This window comes from Grus americana, chromosome 6, assembly GCF_028858705.1.
Source record: "Grus americana isolate bGruAme1 chromosome 6, bGruAme1.mat, whole genome shotgun sequence".
Classification (NCBI taxonomy): Eukaryota; Metazoa; Chordata; class Aves; order Gruiformes; family Gruidae; genus Grus; species Grus americana.
This window is the reverse complement of record NC_072857.1, coordinates 3,066,169-3,086,671: the sequence shown is the minus strand read 5'-3', so window position 1 is coordinate 3,086,671 and position 20,503 is coordinate 3,066,169. Positions and strand designations below refer to the sequence as shown.

Genomic DNA, 20,503 nt, shown 5'->3' with positions numbered 1-20,503 from the left:
CTGTTGTGGCAGTTGGTCTTGGAAAGTCTGAATTCTCTCTCTTCTAGGAACAGATCGGGTTTTTTTCTTCCACATTTTGCAGTCATCTTTTTTCTTGACGTGGAATCATGGTAGCTTTCCGTGATAGACTCTTCCAGAGCTTGATAGTTTCTTACAGAGCTAACAGAATGACAATTGGTCTAGAAAAGTTTCAATGTTATAATGATGAAAGATACGTGGAGCCACAGAGAATTAAGATTTGCTCATGCTTATTCCAAAATACTACATTCTGGAAAAGCATTACATCAACAAAATCACAATACTGTAGGAATCGTGGCCTTGTTATGGGAAGATGGGTTTTGGAGGAGGCAGAAATTCCTATTCCAACAAAACTGTAAGGGGATCCAGAAACAGTGGCTTTCCCAGTTGCAGAACTGAGACATACTGATGATGCATCATCACTGTGTGATGGAGAAAGAAGAACTGAAAAAAAGCTATTCAGAAAAAGACTTCAAGTATACTTTCTTTTTATATTGTAGAAAACCTAGTCCTTCAAAATCCTCAGGTAGGAACCTTGCTTGCAACTCTTCTCTGCTATAAAATACTTTACTTGCTGTCCTGTTTCAGAAAATAAAAAAATAACCAGTTTGTTTAAGATTTTTAAAGCTTTATGCCTGCAGATTGAAACAAGACTATTGAAAAGTAAATGTATGAATGGCTTTTGGCCATTAAAAGAAAAAAAGGGGAAAGAAAGGATAAAACATCCGAGTCCAGGTTTGTTTTTCCTGGATTTGGAGGTTGCTGAAGATGGACATTGTATATTATTCAAGTTCCTTATTTTGTTACGTGAGTTCCCCTAAAGTGACAAAGTGGATGTAAAAAGGTTTCTTCACTTCTTATTAACATATAGGTTAGTAATATTCCATTTCATAATATTCCCTAAGAAAGGTTTTGATAATGGTGACGTGATTCTTATCTACAGAATAACTTGGTTGATTTAAATTGCATATCAAATATTAGTCTTAATTTTTAAAAAATCGGAGTGCTTACATTAACTTGATAGTAAAGTCTCACATGTACACAGTTTTGACCTATTTCCTTTGTAAAGAAAACAGTTAATGTGGTGGAAGGCTTGAAAGAGCATTATGACTCTTCTGTATGCTTCTATGGACTCTATTGGGTGACCATTATACTTATTAAATTCTTATTGAGTAGACAAAGCCGAGATTTAAAAAGAAAATTCTTTTGCTTCCTGCCATCTTTTTGGATTGTCATGTAGCTCAGTTTTGCTTTTTGTCAAAACTCTTTGAGAGATGTCGTGTGTATGCGTACGTGCACATGTGTACACAAAGGAAGTTCTTGAAAGGATGTACCTTCTCCATTCGTTCATTGGAAGGAAAACCTCCATTGCTCCCAACTCTGGGAGTTACACAGATCGATGTGCTAAAAGGCAGTCATACTTAGAGAAAGCTTCAGGGTTTGGTACACTAAAAACACTAAATAAAGAATGTTGAAAGAATCGTGCTCTTTCCCGGTTCAGCCATTGCCTTGGACAACTGCAATGACACAGTTAAATCTCCTAAATCGAGGATACATTGCAGCTCAGTGAACTCTTAATTTTTACCTGCACTATGAACATTGGTAGGATTTGGGATGTATGATTAGTTAACAGCACGCTGGTCCAAAATGCTCCAAGAGTAGAGATTCATATTTTGTGCTCTTGATGATCAGCTAGAATCCATGAACATCAATCAGTCGTTCTCCGTGAGAATCTTTTCCTTATTGTTTTATTAGTGTAGGTTCTTAAACAGTAGGTCTGAAGTGATGGCTTTGGTCATCCAGTCTGGCAGCATAGCAAACGAAATACTAAAGGGTTCTATCGGTCCACGTGCAGGTAAGCAAGGCTGGCTGAGCTGGGGCATGCCTAGTGGGCTACTGGTGCAGGTCTTTGGCTGTGGATGTAGAGACAGGTACAGTGGCCTGGACTCTTAATGGGTTTTTTTGCTGTTTATGAGTGAATTCATCCAGATAGCTATCATTTTATAGAGTGGTTAAATTGGAGTCTTCCCATCCTTAAAAGTTCTACAGCATCGAAAGTAGTATAAATTAGGAATACATAAGCCTTGTTATAGTACCTTATACAGCTGTCCTTTATACATTTCAGACTAATTCAATCTCAAAGACAGTTGGACTGGTATAAACTGATTCAGCACTAGGGCAATTTAAAATGTATCATTTTAATAAGTCATTCGGTGCAGATCAATTTTCTAGTTGTTGCAATGTATTCTTAATTCTCTGTATTTATGAGTAAGATGAAGATGTCTTTCTCGAACCAAAGGCCCAAGTATATCATGTATACAGCTGTATTATAGTCCTGGATACCAATACAATGAGATAAGATTGAAGGAAGAAAGGTTTCCTTTATACTTCAGGCACAGTTGTTTGTTGAATCACTTGCCTAAAAATAGGGCTTCATAAAGTATTCAATACCAATCTAATTAGTCAAGAGAATGCTTCTTTTCAAAATGGAAAAGCATTCCCAAAAAGTGATGCAACATTTGTATCTAATTAGATGATACAGGAGAATCTTAACTAATTGCTTTGATAGACTTAAACAGATTAATAATGTGCAAGTGATAACTAAATAAAAACTCATTTTAACTCTGCATGGTTTGAAAATAATGCTTTTTAAGAAGCTAAGACTTCCTGTTAGTTCTAAAACCCCAAGACTGTGATTTGAGGGCGTTTCTATTTCAGAATGTATTTTGTAGGTTTTTTCCGGAATCAAAAGGAAAGCCTGGGAAGTGAGACTGCGTCTATAAGCAGTGCTTCGTCTACGTCCTAAGTGTTTGCAAAACTTTATACCCAAAATCTGGTCATTCCATAAGTAAGCACTGGGTTTTGTGCATCAGGGAGGCAGTCGTTGATTGTAGACCTCTAAGTAGCCTTTGTGATACATGGAATTGTTGGGCACACTTAAAAGTTCATGTAAGAAAAAAGTAATGGAGCACCTTTGCGATATTAGACTGTCAAAATTTGTCTTAACTGGCTTTATGTCCACTTATTAATAAAACAAATGTCATATTGGTAGTTATATCATATGTGATAGATCTGAATCCAGAGTATTAGGGTCTAATTTGAATTTCTTTTTACTTTGTGCCAAGTTTTTTATTTGACCACTTGACTAAAAAATTGTTAAAGTAAACGTTAACAGCTCAGTGTGCAAAGAGGCTTCCTAAAATGCAACATTTCAAAAAGTGAGACAGTTGCATTAAAAATTGAAAACATACTTTCAGCACATGAAAATTAAGGAGAAATTTTCCAGGGTTTGAGGGGTAAAGGGGGGAAACAATTCAGTGTAGTTTTGCATAGTTCTCCAATGAAATATTTTTAAGCATATTGTAATGAAACTGGACTGCAAAACAAATCTAAACAGCATGTCTTGGCGCACAGAAAAAAGAAGTAATTGATTTAGATGTGGAAAGTTGTGTTACTCGTGGTGAGATAACATGAGTTGTCTGGAGTTGTTATGAGATTACAGAGAAGAGGTATTTATTACATGGGTTGATGAAAATCAGGCCTTTGGATAGAATCCAGTGTCCAAAATACTTTGGATTTGCTCCAAAATCCAAGTATTTTCTATCCCAGTCCAAAGTACTTCAGACAGAATACTTTGATGGAGAAGGGGAGAATGGTACATCAAAAGAGACAGGATTTTTCTGGGAGATTCTGGACTGGTAAGAAATGTAGAGGTTTGAGTAGTCGAAGGGATGCTCTGTATGTCAGAGCGTTCACGGTCAGGCTGATCCCTACCGGGATTTAAATGTCTTTTTTTCAATCACAGAGCAGTTTACCGGACCCATTGTTCCCTCCAGTTGTCCCCTTAAACTTGCAGCTTCTCGTCTAGGCTGCCTTATCGTATAAAATGTGTTATAAAATCAGCCTATGCCCGTGGTAGGGTGAAAAAGAGCCAGACCCAGCCTGGTTTAAGTGACTCTCATCCTCTTTTTCACTGCTATCTTCCTTAGCTCCGTTTTCTTTCTTTGGCTGATAACCAGGTACTGGGAGAATGCAAAGGGTGTCCTTTGTTTAAACCAGATTTGAGATGTCTAACTCTCCTTGGAGAGACCTGAACTATGCTTAACTTTTCAATGGTGTTATGCAGTTAAATAAAATAATGCACAGCAACTCTGCACGTGCAGTTTAGTGAAGGATTTCTGTACCAAAACATCAGTGGCAACCTCTTACTTCTGCCATTCGTGCCTAACAGAAAAGTGCAATGGTTACGGTAGGTACTTGGTATTTTATTGCCTGCAGTTTGTGGAAATCCACACAGAACTGCGCTGGGGTTTAGTGGAAAAATCTCACTTGCATGAGTGGTTTCCTATAAAACATGGCTAGTTACACACTGATTAGCTGTGTACTTCTACATGGCTAGTTACACACTGATTAGACATGTACTAAGAAGCTTCCAGGGAGTTTGAAGTATTTTTGTAACTGGGGTAAAATGGAAAACAGATCATCATACCTGTGCTCTGATTCATTTTTGTTACACCACTCAAATCCTTGAGTTAGTTTACAGTCCTTTAGTCTCTACTACTTCTCAAGAAAAAGTCATATAAATAATAAACTTTGACTGAGGTATATGATTGAAGCAGCCATTTTATTCCAATTCACTGTACTGCATTAAAACATTTAAATATTTTCCACAGACGAAGCAGTTACATGAATTCCTTGGCTTCTCATGGTACTATTTCAAGCTATGTGCAGTACAGAAAAATGGTTTATCTGATTAGATGATGATAAGTATTACGGTGGTGATGGAATGGGACGTTAGCTGAGGCAGGGCATTGCAGAACCAGTAGAAATATAAGGTTACTTCAAAGTGTCTCTTGCTGCTTGTGCAAAAAAGAAATTGATGGCTATTATTTTCCTGTAATGGATCCAGTGCAATTGCCCTAAATAGCAGCGTGAGCCACAGCAAGGCTGCGCTAAGAGATGAGCAATCTTCTCTGCACTATGTGCCTCCGGTATTTTAAATATGTATTTTCTGATTCCGATTTTACTGTATTACGGAAAGTTAATTCTCATTAAAAATAATAGGGGAACTATTTACCTGTTTTAGCCTTACACAAGACCTGTAATAAAAATGGCAATGCAGCATTCAGCAAGAATGCTGAAACATGAAGGTAAATTCTGCCTTGGTTTTGATGAAACATCATATGCTGCCTTCTTAATCAGGATAAAACCAATCAAACACCAACCCTTCTAAACGGAAAACCTGAGAGGAGTGTTCTCCAAATCCTACTCCTGTTTACCAGATTTAGAGATTAAAGGATAGATGGTTTTCATATGAGAGATGGCAAGGTGTTCCATGTGACATTCACTCTACCCTTGGGTTCCTCATCCCTTCCCCAATTTTGGCCGGCCAAGGATTACATCCTGTTGGAGTTCTCCAGAGTGTGGAAAGTTGAAACAGATTCCTGCAAAACAGTACTAGGCTACGTGAGAAGGCTTCGTCCCGCAGAAAATCGCACTCCTTGGCCGATTGTTCCTTAGATTTCAGCACCTTAGTGAAGGGCGGATGGCCAGCCAGCTCCTTTCTAAGTCCACGTCCTTCTTGTAAATACCATGAGTGTGTTTTTTTCTTTATGTAGCATTTTAAACTTTACATTTATAAGTAGCACATCTAAAGAAAATGTACTGCATAAGTGTACTTAAGGGAATATTTTCAAGGACTATATTTATGCCTCTGTAGTCCTCCTTTAGTGGTCTTGAAGGAAGGCGCCGTTGTTGCTGTTAAATATAGAGGTAATGTGTTGTTGGTACTGTTGTTGCAGAAATGTTGTAAGATCCTAAGTCTTTATGTTCCACTTCTATCTCAAAAGAACTTTTCTTATTAAAATGAGTCAAGTGTATGGTAACATTTACTATGTTTTAAAATGTTAGCATAACATTAGTATTAGGAATAAGGCCAAATTGACACGTCATTCCAAATAAAACCTGTCAGCATTGTTACTACAGTAGTCATCGATCCCATCTTACATGTGAGTTCTAGGATTGTTGTTTTTTCTGACATATTTGCTATTTGAATCACATATTCCATGTTTGTCTCACCTTAATAAAACATCCAATCTCACGAGTTAAGTCTCACCTGATCAACTTGAAAAACTATTTTGGGGAAATAACACAGTTTACCTCATTCTGAACTTTCATGAAGATTTGCTCATGCAGCATAATCATATGGGGGAATTATTACTTAGAATATTCAAATTGTTTCATAGGTATTCTGAGATCAGTGCATTGATGCTGGCTTTTCTCTTTTTATTCTACTTTTTTTTGTAAGATGATTATTTTAAGTTAGTCTAAATGCAGGGGGTTTCCATTTTTATGGATATTATCAACCCTAGAAGTAGCTTTCTTCACATTCAATTCATTCAGTTCCATAAACAATTTTCAAAGGACATTAATTGACCTCATCATCAGAAGCATGTGTGAAACTATTCAGTTAAAAGATACATCCCCTAATTCACCCAAACTGTACATTAACTGTTTAATAACAGTTACACTCTCGTAGCTTTTAAGATGTAGCTCCATTGCATCCACATATAAATAGAATATACTAGCAGGATTATATTTACCCTAAGCCTTATTTTGATGGTTCCATTGACATTTAAATTGTTGATTCTAAGCTCTTTAAATGGATGCAGCCGTATACATCTTCATGACTTACTAAACTGGGCTGGAAGATTTCAGAAAATGGCTCATGTGTTTTCTATATCTGTATTTTTCAGGCTGTTTTATTGGAGCCAGGGAGTCATGAAAGAAACTCAAGAAGACAACTTGGATAATGAACGGAAGATAAAAAGAAAACAAAAAGAATGTGGCATATAAAGGGTATAATACCTGGAGGTATTAGATCTGACTCATATTTATAAAAATGAGACGAGCTTTCACAAAATACAAGTTATCTTAGACAGTCATCAAGCTTGGAGCCATGCTGTTGAACTAGAAATTCTCCTTTTCCCCATTCTCCTTTCTGACAGGTAACAAAGGATTGGTGAATTATGATTTTCCCAAGTTGGAAGCACTAATTTTTATCTATATAGTTCATCCTTATGAATATATAAGGAGTTAAACATTGCATATTTAATGTGGATTATAATGGGAAACTGACTCATTAACAAAAATGGCCACTTTTAAGGACTTGGTTTCAAACTGAGCTGGAGCCTCCCAATGCACTTTGTACAATTTGGGGAAAAGTGTACTGAATGGCCTTCTTTGGGAGGCCATGATGACATGTAGTAAAAGGATATCATCTTACTGTTGATATCTTTGAAGACTCATAAACAGAAACAGAAAAATGAATGGTGGAAAGGAGTGTGACGGAGGGGACACGGATGGAGGGCCACCAGCAGTGCAAGTTCCCGTTGGTTGGCAGCGACGGGTGGACCAAAGTGGAGTGCTGTATATCAGGTAAGATACCTGAGGTGGTCACTGGGTTTGTTTTCCTTGTAGTTTTGCCGGACCACATGGTAAATTAGTGACTCGGCTAATCTTTTGTACTCAAAAACTTCAAGGTCTTTGTCTTTTGGAAGTCCAAGATCATTTTTTCTGCTGATATCAGTGGAGTTCACATAAGTCAGTTGTATGGTTTGCATGCCCTTAACGTACTCCAAATCTAATATTGCTTGGTCTTGAAAATTTTATAATCCTTACTATACATTTTGCTGTAGGCATGAATAGTTCTTTATTACTTATTATTGTCATATGGATTTTAAAGCTGAGCAGTAGCAAATTTTACCTTACTTAATGTCTTTATTATTCAAACCTTTTACAATGAAACAAACCTGAGATTTAATTATATGCCACACCTGAGATGGTGAGAAATCTGCTGTCTTTTGCCTACTCCCAGATGCGTAGGCATTGCCTTTTCCTTGCACCAGCAAGGGCTTTTCATAGGAGCCTTTGCTGGTGGAATCCAAAGCAGTGATCAGGCACGCAGACGGTTCCGGGCAGGTAAGGTAGAGTGGGACTTTGTGCTTCTGTCAGCAACAAGCCTTCAGCTCAGCTCATGCAGCGCCATGCAGCTTTATCCTGATGTTCTGTAGCTCCTCTTCCCTAAATCTTTTCTGGGTTTGTGTTTCAGATCTCCATTATACTTCTGTGTTTTACTTAGTCTCTTTTGAAAGGAAATTTAAGTGGTGTAACTACTTAATAGCTGCAGAAAACATCAAGTTTTATATGCCCTAGGAAGGTTCTGTGTTCGGTATTGCTGATGTTCTCCAGCAAGATTTACTTCTGTGGATTCCTCACGTTTCTCTTGTAGAAAAAACAGGAACTCAAGCCTAAATACAAAATTTTAGGTATTTTATTTGTTTATTTTGTTCATTTATTGGATTTTTTTGCTTCACCCTGGAACAGTCACAAAGAAATCTATTGAAATTACTATTAGAAGAATGTGTTCAGACAAACAAACTACAAATTAAATGTTATTGGTAAAAAAATCAAAGTTAGCTTTAACAAAATATGGGTACATCAGGCTTACACCACAGAAGTTTAAATGATTATCAGTCTGTTACTTGCTTAATCTCATTCCACTATTCTGTGATTAAAATAACCACTTCTTCACAACATTTTATGTATTACCAATACAAAATTCTTTAATGAGTCAGAGCATAGTCCAATTTTATGCTAAACTACCATAAAAGATCAAATGCATTCCAGGATTTCTTGTTTGTATTCTCAATTAGCAGAATCAAACAAAATCCATGTCAGCGATACGCATGTCAAGGATAAATCGCCTTCCCCTTGTATTTCTCATTAAAGCTATAATTTACTCGGCCTCTGCCTTAGTTAAAAATCAATGACAAAGAAAAAGTTGTGGGTGGTTGGGTTTTTTTCCCTATCATCTCTGTATCCAGGCATCAGAACATATAATGTTTTGGCATTTTCATGTACCTGATGATCTTACCTGCTTTTGAACTTCATTTTGTATGGCTGTAAGAAGCAGGCCACGAAGTTTGTGCTGCTGCTTCAAGCATGTGTCTTTGATGTTTATAAACTAGTAAATGTTGGTATAATTCTGACAGTTACTTGCATCTCTATCTTCTTTTTATATATGTTCTCTTTGGTCAGAGGGACTTTCTTAATATTTCTGTTCTGAATTGCCTTACGCAAAACGCTGGTTTTATTCTAGTTGCCCCTATTAATCAACTTGACCAGTTGCCTTTTTCAGCTTGGGGAGGCTAGTATTATTTCTACCCTCTTCTCAAATTTTGCACGGTTTTTTTTTTCTCTTTAATCCAATGGTTAATTTTCTAATTGCCTTCTCTAAGCTGTTCCGATGAAAGGGAAGTCTAGACAACACACTTGGTATGATCCACGGCTCTTACATTCTTATTTGGAGGAAAGGCATGGGGTAGGACATGTTGGTTGGGAAGAACGGAAGTCAAATAGTCCAACCTCCTGCTTGACATGGAGCATCCACAGCCCTCAGTCAGGTCAGCCCTTGGTTTCACCAGCAGCGTCTTCAAGGATTGAGTTTCCGCAACCTGTCTGGGTAACCCACTCTAGTGCTGCACTGCTCTTCTGAAGGAACAACCACCCTGAAAATACACACAGCATTTATTGAGAGAATGAAAGGTCAAACAATATTGACTCAAAAGCTATCCAAGGGAAAATTAGTGTATATATTAAGATCTGACAGGATTTAACTAGAATAGATGATCCCAGCTGAATAAGGACTCATTGTATTTGTGCTTCTTTGTAAAGCACGCATGCTTTTCTATCAACTGTCAGCAGTTGCTTTGGATTAAATCCATTAATTAACTAGTTTTTATTACCTGGTAAAAGCACTGAGTTGAGTCTCAGTGCTTTTCGAAGTAAAACAGTGCTGCTGCCTTAAAGTAGGACCTAAATCTCCTCTTGAGCTCACTGTTCATGAATAGTCATCAGTAGAATAAACTGAGAAAAGCTCTTTAATAATGAGCTTCCAGACCCAACTCTACACCCACTGATTGTCGGTGCAGCATGTATGTGCCTTACAGGTCTGGTGTTTCCGGGCTCCAGCATCTCCTTGAACCTGAACTGGATACACGTGCCCAGATTTCCCAGGCAAACTGTATGCCAAGGAAGGTTACCTAAAATTGCTTCATTCTAGAAATAGGAAAAAAAATGAACTCTGATGATATAGCTTTACTCTTGCTGCTCCGTAGGCGTTTTTTACCAATGCAAATAAAATAGCATCCTGACTTCAGAGCATGTTCCCGCAGATGCCATTTAACGTGAGCTTTTTAAGCATCGCAGAAATTGTCCGTAGAGATTTTGCACATAGATGAGGTAGTGTGGAGCACAAGCCTATCTGAGTTTCTCCTGTGTGAAGCTGTTACATCTTCAAGTGTGGACCTTGCCTGGTGTGAGCAATCACTCCTCTGTAGTCAGGACAGGTTGGGAAAGTCCAACGCGATGGGCCGGCACTGGAGATGCAGAGCCAAAGTAGAGAACGAGTGATACTCGCTGAGTTAAAATGTGGTAATGGTAGCATTGTGGTTCAACCAGCCTCTAGCTGAAATGTAAATAAATAAATAAATAAAACTGAAGAGCCGTTTTCCCTGCTCCCCAAGTATTTCAATTTAAGACAGGGAAGGTTTGACTTTCTGACCTATCTATCGCTTCATACCTGTACCATTATTTTTAGATTGCTCTTTTATCTTGCTTACCCTCAGAACTGTCACTGTTACACATATTCGACCAGGCAGTTCTCTCTAAAATAACTATTTCAGGGCAAGTCTGGCAAATAAATTACTTCTTTAAACCGTCAGCATAACTTTAAATATCACTTGCAGATGTTGCTTTATATGTGACTTAGTTCTTGTGCAGAATTAGGTGTTTATACATTGAGTTTTAAGTATGAAAGTTCATCATAGTTTGGAATTTTGACTCGTGGCTGTTTTCATGATCCAAACTATTTCATGTAAGTTGTTTTTGTTAAATATTCCACTTAAGTTGTTTTTGTTAAAATAAGGGCTATTTACAGCTGCCATTAAGAACCAGTGTCTTAGCCAGTCCTCGTAAATTATTGTATTCTTTCCCTGATAAACAGTTTAGATGGCTAAGTAATAAAGAGCAATCTGGAAGGCAGAGGCTTGTGACATGAGAACTTTTTCATTTTATGAATTAGTGATTTTGCCGTAACAGAATTTCCAATGTCCTATTTTTGGATATGGAGATAATGATTTTCTGGTGGGAGTCAGAGAAATCCGAGTGCAGTTTATCAGAAACTCACTGGACTGGCTTCTTGGTGTAATATTTCTCACTTTCAGTGAGAAGGTTGATATTTTAGCTGCATGAAACCAAATTGTTTAGGTAACTAAGAGACCCAGCCTCAACAGTTTCGTTACTGTTCCTCCTTTTCTGTATGGGTTTTCTCGTACTTCTTGAAACACACTTTTGTGGGTTTTTTTCTTTTTAAATTAGGTCCCAATCCTAAAAGGTACAGTTGACTATCGTGCCTGCATGGAACGCTGTGATGTGATGTGATGGAGGGGGCGGAGGTCCGCAGGGACTGCACTCTGCCTGTGTGTTACACTTTAGAGGAGAGGGGAGGGAGCAAAATAATCTTAGCGTTGTTAGGCAGTACTTAAGGCTTTCAAGCAGGACTGTAATGTGAATAGTAAATATCAGTAATCTCAGTTACTTTCTTTTGTCTGCACTTGCTGTGTTTGTTTTTCTGTAGGAAAATCCTCCTTTAAAATGAGTTTTTGATTGTTTTTGATAAGTATCATCTCAGTTCTTGACTAAAAGCAAGAAGTACTATGAAACCAAATATGAAATCTTAGCTATGTTATTTTAAACACTCTCTGTGTGAGCTGCTGGAATGGTAGATTGAAGTGATGACCTATCAAATAGCTTGTATTCATCTTTTCTGTTGCTTTACAGTCCCAGTGGGTCTTTATTATCCTGCTTGGAGCAGGTGAAGACTTACTTGCTGACTGATGGAACATGCAAGTGTGGCCTAGAATGTCCTCTTGTTCTTCCCAAGGTAAAGAAAAGCATCATTTGGGATCTCTGTGCTATAATCCTTATCAGTTATGTCAGCTGATGTGCTCAGCCACGACTTAATCTCTGTTCAGATCACATATAGAAAATAAGTGGTATACACCCAAAGATTTACCATAAAATACAAAATAAATATCCCTTCTGCCTTCTCCCCTTCTGGAAAAGATCTGACTCAGTTTTTACAGTGTTTCAACATTTCTCTATTAAAACGGAAACCTACCATCAACAGCACCACATTAACATGTGAGAATCCACACAAGACACTGACATATGTGATTGCTTCAGTATCAGCTTCAAGATTTTATCATCTATACACAAAGTATAAACTTTTCTTTTTAATCAGAGAGCAATCTCAAACACACATGGTCCTTTTTCCTTTTTTTCTTCCTTCCCTTTATACTGAGGGGTGTTAAACTTCTCTCGCTAGATGACAACTTCCATGGCTGTTTACTTATTAGAAATATATTCACTATTTATAATTTGGAAACATACTTGGGCAATCTAGGAGCAGTCAGATAGCTCTAAGGAACAGAGGCAAATTTAATTCTATGTAAAATTTCTGATTTAGGTGTACTTGTTGAATTTGCTGCCTATAATCATTATTTTAAATGTTGGAATTTTTACTCTCAGGTCTTTAATTTTGATCCTGGAGCTGCTGTGAAGCAGAGAACTGCTGAAGATGTTAAAGCGGACGAAGATGTCACCAAACTATGCATACATAAAAGGAAAATTATTGCTGTGGCTACACTTCATAAAAGCATGGAAGCACCACATCCTTCACTAGTTCTAACTAGTCCTGGTGGTGGAACAAGTGAGTAAAATCATGCAGAATCATTTAATGACCTAATTTTAAATATATATCATTACTATACAAAAAGACCCCCAAAAGCCTTGTATATCTACGACTACAATAGTAAATAGAGTCAAGGAAAAAATGGAGGTAGTAATGAGAGAGATGTAGGTAGATAGAAAATGAGTCTAAAAAGCAGGTCATCCCAGACTAAGAGCATGATTGTCTTGGAAAGGATATCAGATTGTTCTAGACAAAGAAAATAGCTCTCATCTTTTGGAACTGTAGTAATATGTCTGATATTCTGTCACATGGGAAATTAGAGAAGCAGAATAAAGTGATTATAAAGGGATTAGAATGTGGCTGAGTACTTGGCTAAATGGGAAATTGTATTGCAAGGCAGAATATACAACAAGAGGAGATCTCCACTGTAATTTCTCAGGGATTATTTTTGGGGACCAGCCTGGTTTAGCATTTTAATTATCCGTATCAAGAGAAAATGAGGTAATTTGTTGATGGATGAAGTTGACAAGTATTATCAAAACAAGAGAAGATCAAAACATGTTGAAAAACTGGGGGATCATTGAGACCTGGAGTGAAAGAAAAGATATAGCAACAAATCCTGTTAATTGTAAGGTTATTCACCTGGGGACTCGTGAAAAAAAGCTATTAGCTGTAAATTATTGAGAAAGAAGACCTAGATATAGTAGCTGATCAAAGATGCCTGTGAGCAGTAGCAGATGGCAGTATGGTGCAGATCAATGTGGGTCTAAGAGAGAGAAGTACAGATGCCGTTGTTGCATGTTTACTGCCTTCCTGCTCCCCTGTTCTTGCTAGCGGCACTCAAGCTGAAATAGAGCAGAGGCTTTTCTCTTAGTGAACTGCAAAACCTATTTTATGAAAGTCATCTAAAAGTGTTTAGCTTGTTCAACCTAGCAAAATGGTGGCTGAAAGGAGGTACAATCGCTGTTGATAAAGACATCAGGAGGATTGGCACCAGAAAATAAAGCTACTGAAGCTAAAGGACAAAGCACTGAAAGAAACAGCTGCAAAAACAGAATTGCATAGAAACTTAAACTGAAAATTAGGTACTTTCTAGGGATTGCAAGAAAAGGTTCTGAAGTAGTCTTACAAATCGAAATGGTTAGGACAAAGGAGAGAAGTTACTTTTAAGACAGAGCTTAGTAAATTTATGGCTATATACTGTGATGCATGCAACTTCTGGGAAATGGCCCTTGATAATCTGAGAGCGCTTTTGCACCCCTATATTGCTGTAATAATAGCTGGCGAATTACTAATCCCTCTGCAGCATGACTTCAAAGTGGAAAATTTCAAATAAGTAGACAATGCTAAGATACCGATCTGCTCTTGCATTTTCAAATTGCTATGTATTATTTTAAAGCTTTAAATTGTTTTTTGCAATGTAACATGTTTATAAAGCAAATAGTGCTATTTCCCAAATTACTATGCATTTTCCTTATTTTTTTTAATTCATTAGTAGTATTTAAATTACATTTCTGTTTTCAAAAAATTAGCAAAATGAAGGAGATGAAACCAACTAAATATTAAAGATACAATCACACTTACGTGTTCTTACCTTCTCTGTTGATCAGAATTTTGTCCACTAAACAAAGAAAATTTCCCAATAAATTGCCTTTGTAAACGAAATTTCATTTGTGCACAGTTATATTTGACTATTTGCTTAGGTCCAGCATTCAAGGTAAGGGTTCATAAAACTGTAGAATGGTTTGGGTGGGAAGGGACCTCACAGTCCATCCTGTCCCACCCCCTGCCATGGGCAGGGACACCCTCCACTAGCCCAGGTTGCCCAAAGCCCCATCCAACCTGGCCTTGAACACTGCCAGGGAGCCAGGGGCAGCCACAACTAACTGTTCTCGTACATATTTCGTTTTGCAGCTCAGTCTTGAGATTTGTCCCCTAAATGAGACTTTGGTTGTATTTTGGGAAAGGTAATATGTTTGTTTCTGTCATGAGGTAGCTGGTTGAGGAAATAGGATGAAGGCAGGATTGTCAGTGCTGTCTGTCTCCTGTGCCAGGCTGAAGGGAAGAAGAGAATTGGGTTCTTGTGAGTAGGAGAATTTGAAGGCACCTCTGAATTCATTTGAACATGAAATCTTTAGCTCATTATTCAAGTTTGCATATTCAGAGGCTGCATGCCAGGCACTCCAAGCTGAATTACAAATTCCCAGAGCAGCAAAACAGGCAGATAGTCTGCCAGACTTGGAGGTGCTTGTGATAGTATTCTTATATTAAAACATTGAAAAAGAAATCTTTTAAAATAAAATTGATATCAATGGGCAGAAAAGGAAAGTGGTCTTGTGCTTGTAGGAAGTTCTAGTCTCAAAACTTAGATTTCCTGTACATTTTTCCATCACAGAGAGGTTCACATGTGTGCATATGCAAATATCCCCAGGGCCTTTATCCTGAAACCAACATATAAGGTTGAGTCCCTTAAATTTAGCATCTTCACCCCAAGCAAAGCGTGTTGCAGAAGCTGCAGTTAGAGCTTTAATTCGGTAAAGTAATACAGGACAGCTCCCAGGAACAGATTAACTCAGAGGACTGGAACTCAGTGCCCTTGGTGCCAGCGAGTGATGCGGAGCAGTCGGAGAAGCTGCATCCTGCCTTGCCCAGCCATGGTCTCTTAGGGCTTTGCAATTAAGTGCTTGGCTGAAGAGAAATCCAGGCCAAAGTCATATGGCACATCTCCCCATTCATCCTCATCAGAGACAGCTTTGGGGCAGGACCCTTTTCTCTGTAGGGCTTTTCTCTTGTTGGGCTTTGTTCCTCCTGTACTCAATAGATGGTGCCAGAGACTTCTTTTCCCTGCGACAGCGAGAGCCTGCTCCTCCTGCCAGCTCTTCTAGCGGTAGCCAAAGTGGTGATGCTGGAGATTCAGGAGTAGGACGCTGGAGATGATGGTTAGAAAGAAAAGACAAAAGGGAAGGAAAAAGATTTAAAGTTGTTCATATTTATGCAGTCTTTATATGGGATATTGAGTTACAGTCTGTACAACTGCACTATGTAGTAGGGCAGCATGCACCATTCCAGCAACTACTTGGTGATTTCGGTATTATTTCTGTTGAGGCAAAAGTTTTGCCAAAAGGCTTTTTAGCTTTTATGCGTATTTTCACACGCAGTAGTTTTGCACTGAAATGTGTGATATTGGATTTCAAAACAGTAACTGTTGTGTTTTTAATATCAGGTGCAACTCCAGTAGTTCCTACTCGAGCGGCAACTCCAAGATCAATGAGGAATAAATCACATGAAGGAATTACAAATTCTGTGATGCCAGAATGTAAGACTCCTTTCAAGTTGATGATAGGGGCATCTAATGCCATGGGTAGGCTTTACGTGCAAGAAATGGCTGGAAGCCAGCAACAAGAACTTCATTCTGTCTATCCTAGGCAGAGATTGGGTAGTAATGAACTTGGACAGAAGTCTCCATATCGTGGCAGTCATGGTGGGATGCCCAGTCCAGCTTCATCAGGATCACAGATATACGGAGATGGCTCAATCTCTCCTAGGACTGACCCACTTGGAAGCCCTGATGTTTTCACAAGGAACAATCCCAATTTTCATGGAGCACCCAACTCTAGTCCTATTCACATGAACAGGACACCTCTATCTCCACCATCAGTAATGCTACATGGTTCTCCCATACAGTCATCCTGTGCAATGGCTGGAAGGACTAATATACCTCTTTCCCCAACCTTGACCACAAAAAGCCCAGTAATGAAAAAACCCATGTGTAATTTTTCGACTGGTATGGAAATACCACGAGCAGTGTTTCACCATAAACCGCCCCAAGGTCCACCCCCACCTCCTCCACCGCCTTCTTGTGCTCTTCAGAAAAAGCCATTAACATCAGAAAAGGATCCACTTGGCATACTTGACCCTATTCCTAGCAAACCAGTGAATCAGAATCCCGTTATCATTAACCCAACTACTTTCCATTCAAATGTCCACTCTCAGGTACCCGTGATGAATGTAAGCATGCCTCCTGCTGTCGTCCCTTTGCCAAGTAATCTTCCTTTGCCAACTGTAAAACCTGGTCACATGAACCACGGAAGTCATGTTCAAAGAGTTCAGCATTCTGCTTCAACTTCCCTCTCTCCTTCACCAGTGACATCCCCGGTTCATATGATGGGATCCGGGATTGGAAGGATCGAGGCTTCTCCCCAAAGATCACGTTCTTCTTCCACGTCATCAGATCATGGGAATTTCCTGCTGCCTCCAGTAGGACCGCAGTCATCCTGTAGTGGTATTAAAGTTCCTCCCAGGTCCCCAAGGTCAACGATAGGGTCACCGAGACCATCTATGCCATCTAGCCCTTCCACCAAGCACGATGGACTTAATCAATACAAGGACATCCCTAACCCATTAATTGCTGGAATGAGTAATGTATTAAATCCTCCAAACAATGCAGTTTTTTCTACTGCATCGGCTGGAAGTGGTTCCTTGAAGAGTCAGCCTGGTTTGCTGGGAATGCCTTTAAATCAGATCTTGAACCAGCACAATGCTGCCTCTTTTCCAGCAAGTAGTTTACTCTCAGCAGCAGCCAAAGCACAGCTAGCAAATCAAAATAAACTTGCTGGTAACAACAATAACAGCAGTAGCAATTCTGGACCTGTTGCCAGCGGTGGCAACAACGAAGGACATAGCACTTTAAATACCATGTTCCCTCCTGCTGCCAATGTGCTTCTTCCAACGACTGAAGGGCAAAGTGGCCGAGCAGCACTGAGAGATAAATTGATGTCTCAGCAAAAAGATCCTCTGAGAAAAAGAAAGCAGCCGACCACCACGGTGTTGAGTTTGCTGAGACAGTCTCAGTTGGACAGTTCCGGAGTTTCCAAAGCTGGATCTGATTTGATAAGAAAGCAAAGTCAAAGCTCCTTTCCCATCAGTTCTATGTCCCAGCTACTTCAGTCCATGAGTTGTCAAAGCTCTCACATGAGCAGCAATAGTACCACCAGTTGTGGGAGCTCAAATACTGCTTTACCTTGCTCTGGTAACCAGATGCATTTTGCAGACACCAGTATGAACTCTGGCAGTCTCCAGAACTCACTGGCACAGAGTTTACCCTTGCGAGGGGAAGGTGTGCACTGCCAGAACACAAACACTAACTTTGTCCACGGTACTAGCCCGGGCACAACCAACCATCTTGCAGGTTTAATAAATCAGATGCAGGCTAGCGGGAACTGTGGGATGCTCAGTCAGTCAGGAATGGCTTTAGGAAATTCATTACATCCGAACCCACCTCAGTCGAGAATCCAGGCATCCTCCACTCCAGTGATACCAAACAGCATTGTTAGCAGCTGTAATCAAACAAGTCCTGAAGCAGGTACGTTTCCTCCTAAAAGGATACCCCTATGTTTGACTGCTTGGAAATATATGATGGCTATTTTTAAATGGGTTCCTTTTACGTATCTACTTTTTAAATTTGAGTTTGCCAATCAGAAATAAAACAAATGAGAAAAATACAGTGGTAGACTAAAATATATCTACCTTTGCCTGAACAAAATCATCTTGGCCTCCTTCCTGCGACAGTTCTTGCTTTTATTAACTTCCACACACTCTGCATAAATAAAATCCATGCACCTTTGTACATACCCAGACCTCAGCTTTTGTCACTTGCTCAAATAAATTGGGGTTTTTCTGCAGCATGCCCTGCTACTTCAACCCTAGAATGCTACGGCTAACCTGGCAGTGTCTGTCCAGGCTGTACATGTGGTCTTTACTGCTTGCATTAAAGAGTTGGTGTTACCAGAGATTGGAGCAGATACTACCAGTACAAAAGTTTACAAAATAACCTTTTTTCAGGGACAGCACAGGGGGAGTGCCAAGTCTGTGTTTGCCTTTATCGTGAGAGTTTTACTAAGCTGGTAATTAAATGGTTGAATAAACTGTATATTCAGTTGGAAGAGTGTAGAGAGATGTCCTGGTTTATTCATCAGTAAAGACTTGGAGAGGAAACAGGTATGATGCTGTTCCTATCTCTGTGCTGTTTAAAGATAAAAGGGAGACAGCTCAAAAATGTTTATCTCGTTTAACTACTACTGGGTGAACAAAGTATGCAGTTTTGAAAGATGGTACTACGTTAATTCCTTAAGCAGAAAGAAAACTTTCCATTTGATATTTCAGTCTTTCAGCTTGGTTAACCTTCAAAGCGTGTGTTTGATACAATCGTGGCTAAACTACATCAGGTCAAATGGAAGTGACTGTACGCGTGCAAGCGGTTGCTCTCATTAACCCAAGAAAGAACCTGATCTGTATTCCTGAGCTTCCTCCAAGAGAGCTGTTTATTCTTTAAAATACAGAACTATATAAAAACTGAGTTATATAAAAATAATTTTCTAATATCGTGCTGGTCACAGCTTCCAATGACTTTTAAGGGTTCCTCTCCATTCCTGGGGAAAAAAGGCATTTTTTTTCCTTAGCTATATTGGTCATTTGTGTCACAAGCAAGCAGCTATTAATCCTTGCATGGCTGTTTTGCCTTGTCATGCTGATAAAGAGGAGCATTTCCTGATGCAGTCTGTCTCTTCTGAGACTTTGTACTCTCTTCTGAGCAAAGGTCTGGTTTTGCCTTAGGAGCTCGCTTCCCTGTCCCACTACGTTATCTCTTTAGAGGGAACTCTGGGTTTCCGCCTCTGCTGAGTTCAGTGCGGACCAGTGGTGTGTATGGGTTCTTCTGAATTGTCACTGTCCGCATAGCTGAAAAAAGCTGCCGAGTTATTGCAGCATTGGACTACGTTAACTTGCCCTCCAGAGAACAGAAACGACGGAACGTTACGTGAGATAAGAGCCTGCGTGCCGGTGGTTACTGTCAAGAAGCTGAGCAGTGTGTGAAGTAAGAGTTGAAAAGGTTCGAGATTCCTGCACAGAATTCAGACTGGAACCGATTAACAGAAGTTTTACATGACATAAGAGTTATCAATCAAATGTTGCTTAAAGACTATTGAAGTGGCCTTCGAAGAACAAGAACCCAAGTTCATCCCCATGCAGAATCTTCGTGTTCCTTCTCCATCGCTTTGACCCAGCCCCCAGCCTTAGGCTGTTGCCATGCTCTTCTTTGCGCTGGTGGTGGCCGGGACCACTCGTACCAGCTGCCTTCGGGTTGATGGCGCGGCTTGTCGTCGTTCCTGTGTTAGTTAATCGGAGCCTTTCCTCGTCTTCAGGCAAGCTGAATTTCTTCCCGAGAAGACATATGTTTCAATGAGGGAGAAACAATCGTGGTATCAGCTATCAAACTCCTGTGGGACAGCAGCAACAGAAGAAATCTGTGCGTGTGTCAAAGCCCCATGAAGAAGGGTTTCAGCATAAACAGCCAATTCAGTTCTCATCAGTAGAGGAATAGTAATATGTATATAACCCTGCCTGGGAACTTCTGCTGTGGTGTTTCTACAGAATGGTATTTCTAATACCCTGGAGATAATGGATAGAATTATAGCAATATAATTATAGGGCCTTAAACTGACACTTTTTTCGTATCTAAATGATAAGAAGTAGTTCTGTGTAGGCAAAGACTAGAAAGATTTGAATATGTTCTGTTCCTCACTGCCGAAGGGGTTTGTTTCTTTAGTTTTGATGCTTGCAAACTACACAAAACCTGCATTTAATTATTTTCTTAAATATCCATGATGGCTAGAA

General features: G+C 39.2%; 1 protein-coding gene across 13 annotated transcripts in view; it reads left to right on the top strand.

Annotated features, from left to right (window-relative positions):
* Nucleotides 1-20,503, top strand: part of MBD5 (methyl-CpG binding domain protein 5) — a 145,503-nt gene that overhangs the window by 88,705 nt on the left and 36,295 nt on the right. For 9 of the 13 annotated variants that reach the window (XM_054829849.1, XM_054829854.1, XM_054829853.1 and 6 more), the window contains 4 exons: nt 6,774-7,455; nt 11,920-12,022; nt 12,670-12,850; nt 16,056-18,194. In XM_054829849.1, coding sequence (XP_054685824.1) covers nt 7,343-7,455; nt 11,920-12,022; nt 12,670-12,850; nt 16,056-18,194 — 2,536 coding nt within the window. In that variant the 5' untranslated portion in view covers nt 6,774-7,342. The remainder of the gene's footprint in view (nt 1-6,773; nt 7,456-11,919; nt 12,023-12,669; nt 12,851-16,055; nt 18,195-20,503) is intronic. The other 4 variants (XM_054829851.1, XM_054829848.1, XM_054829847.1 and 1 more) reach the window with 4 other exon arrangements.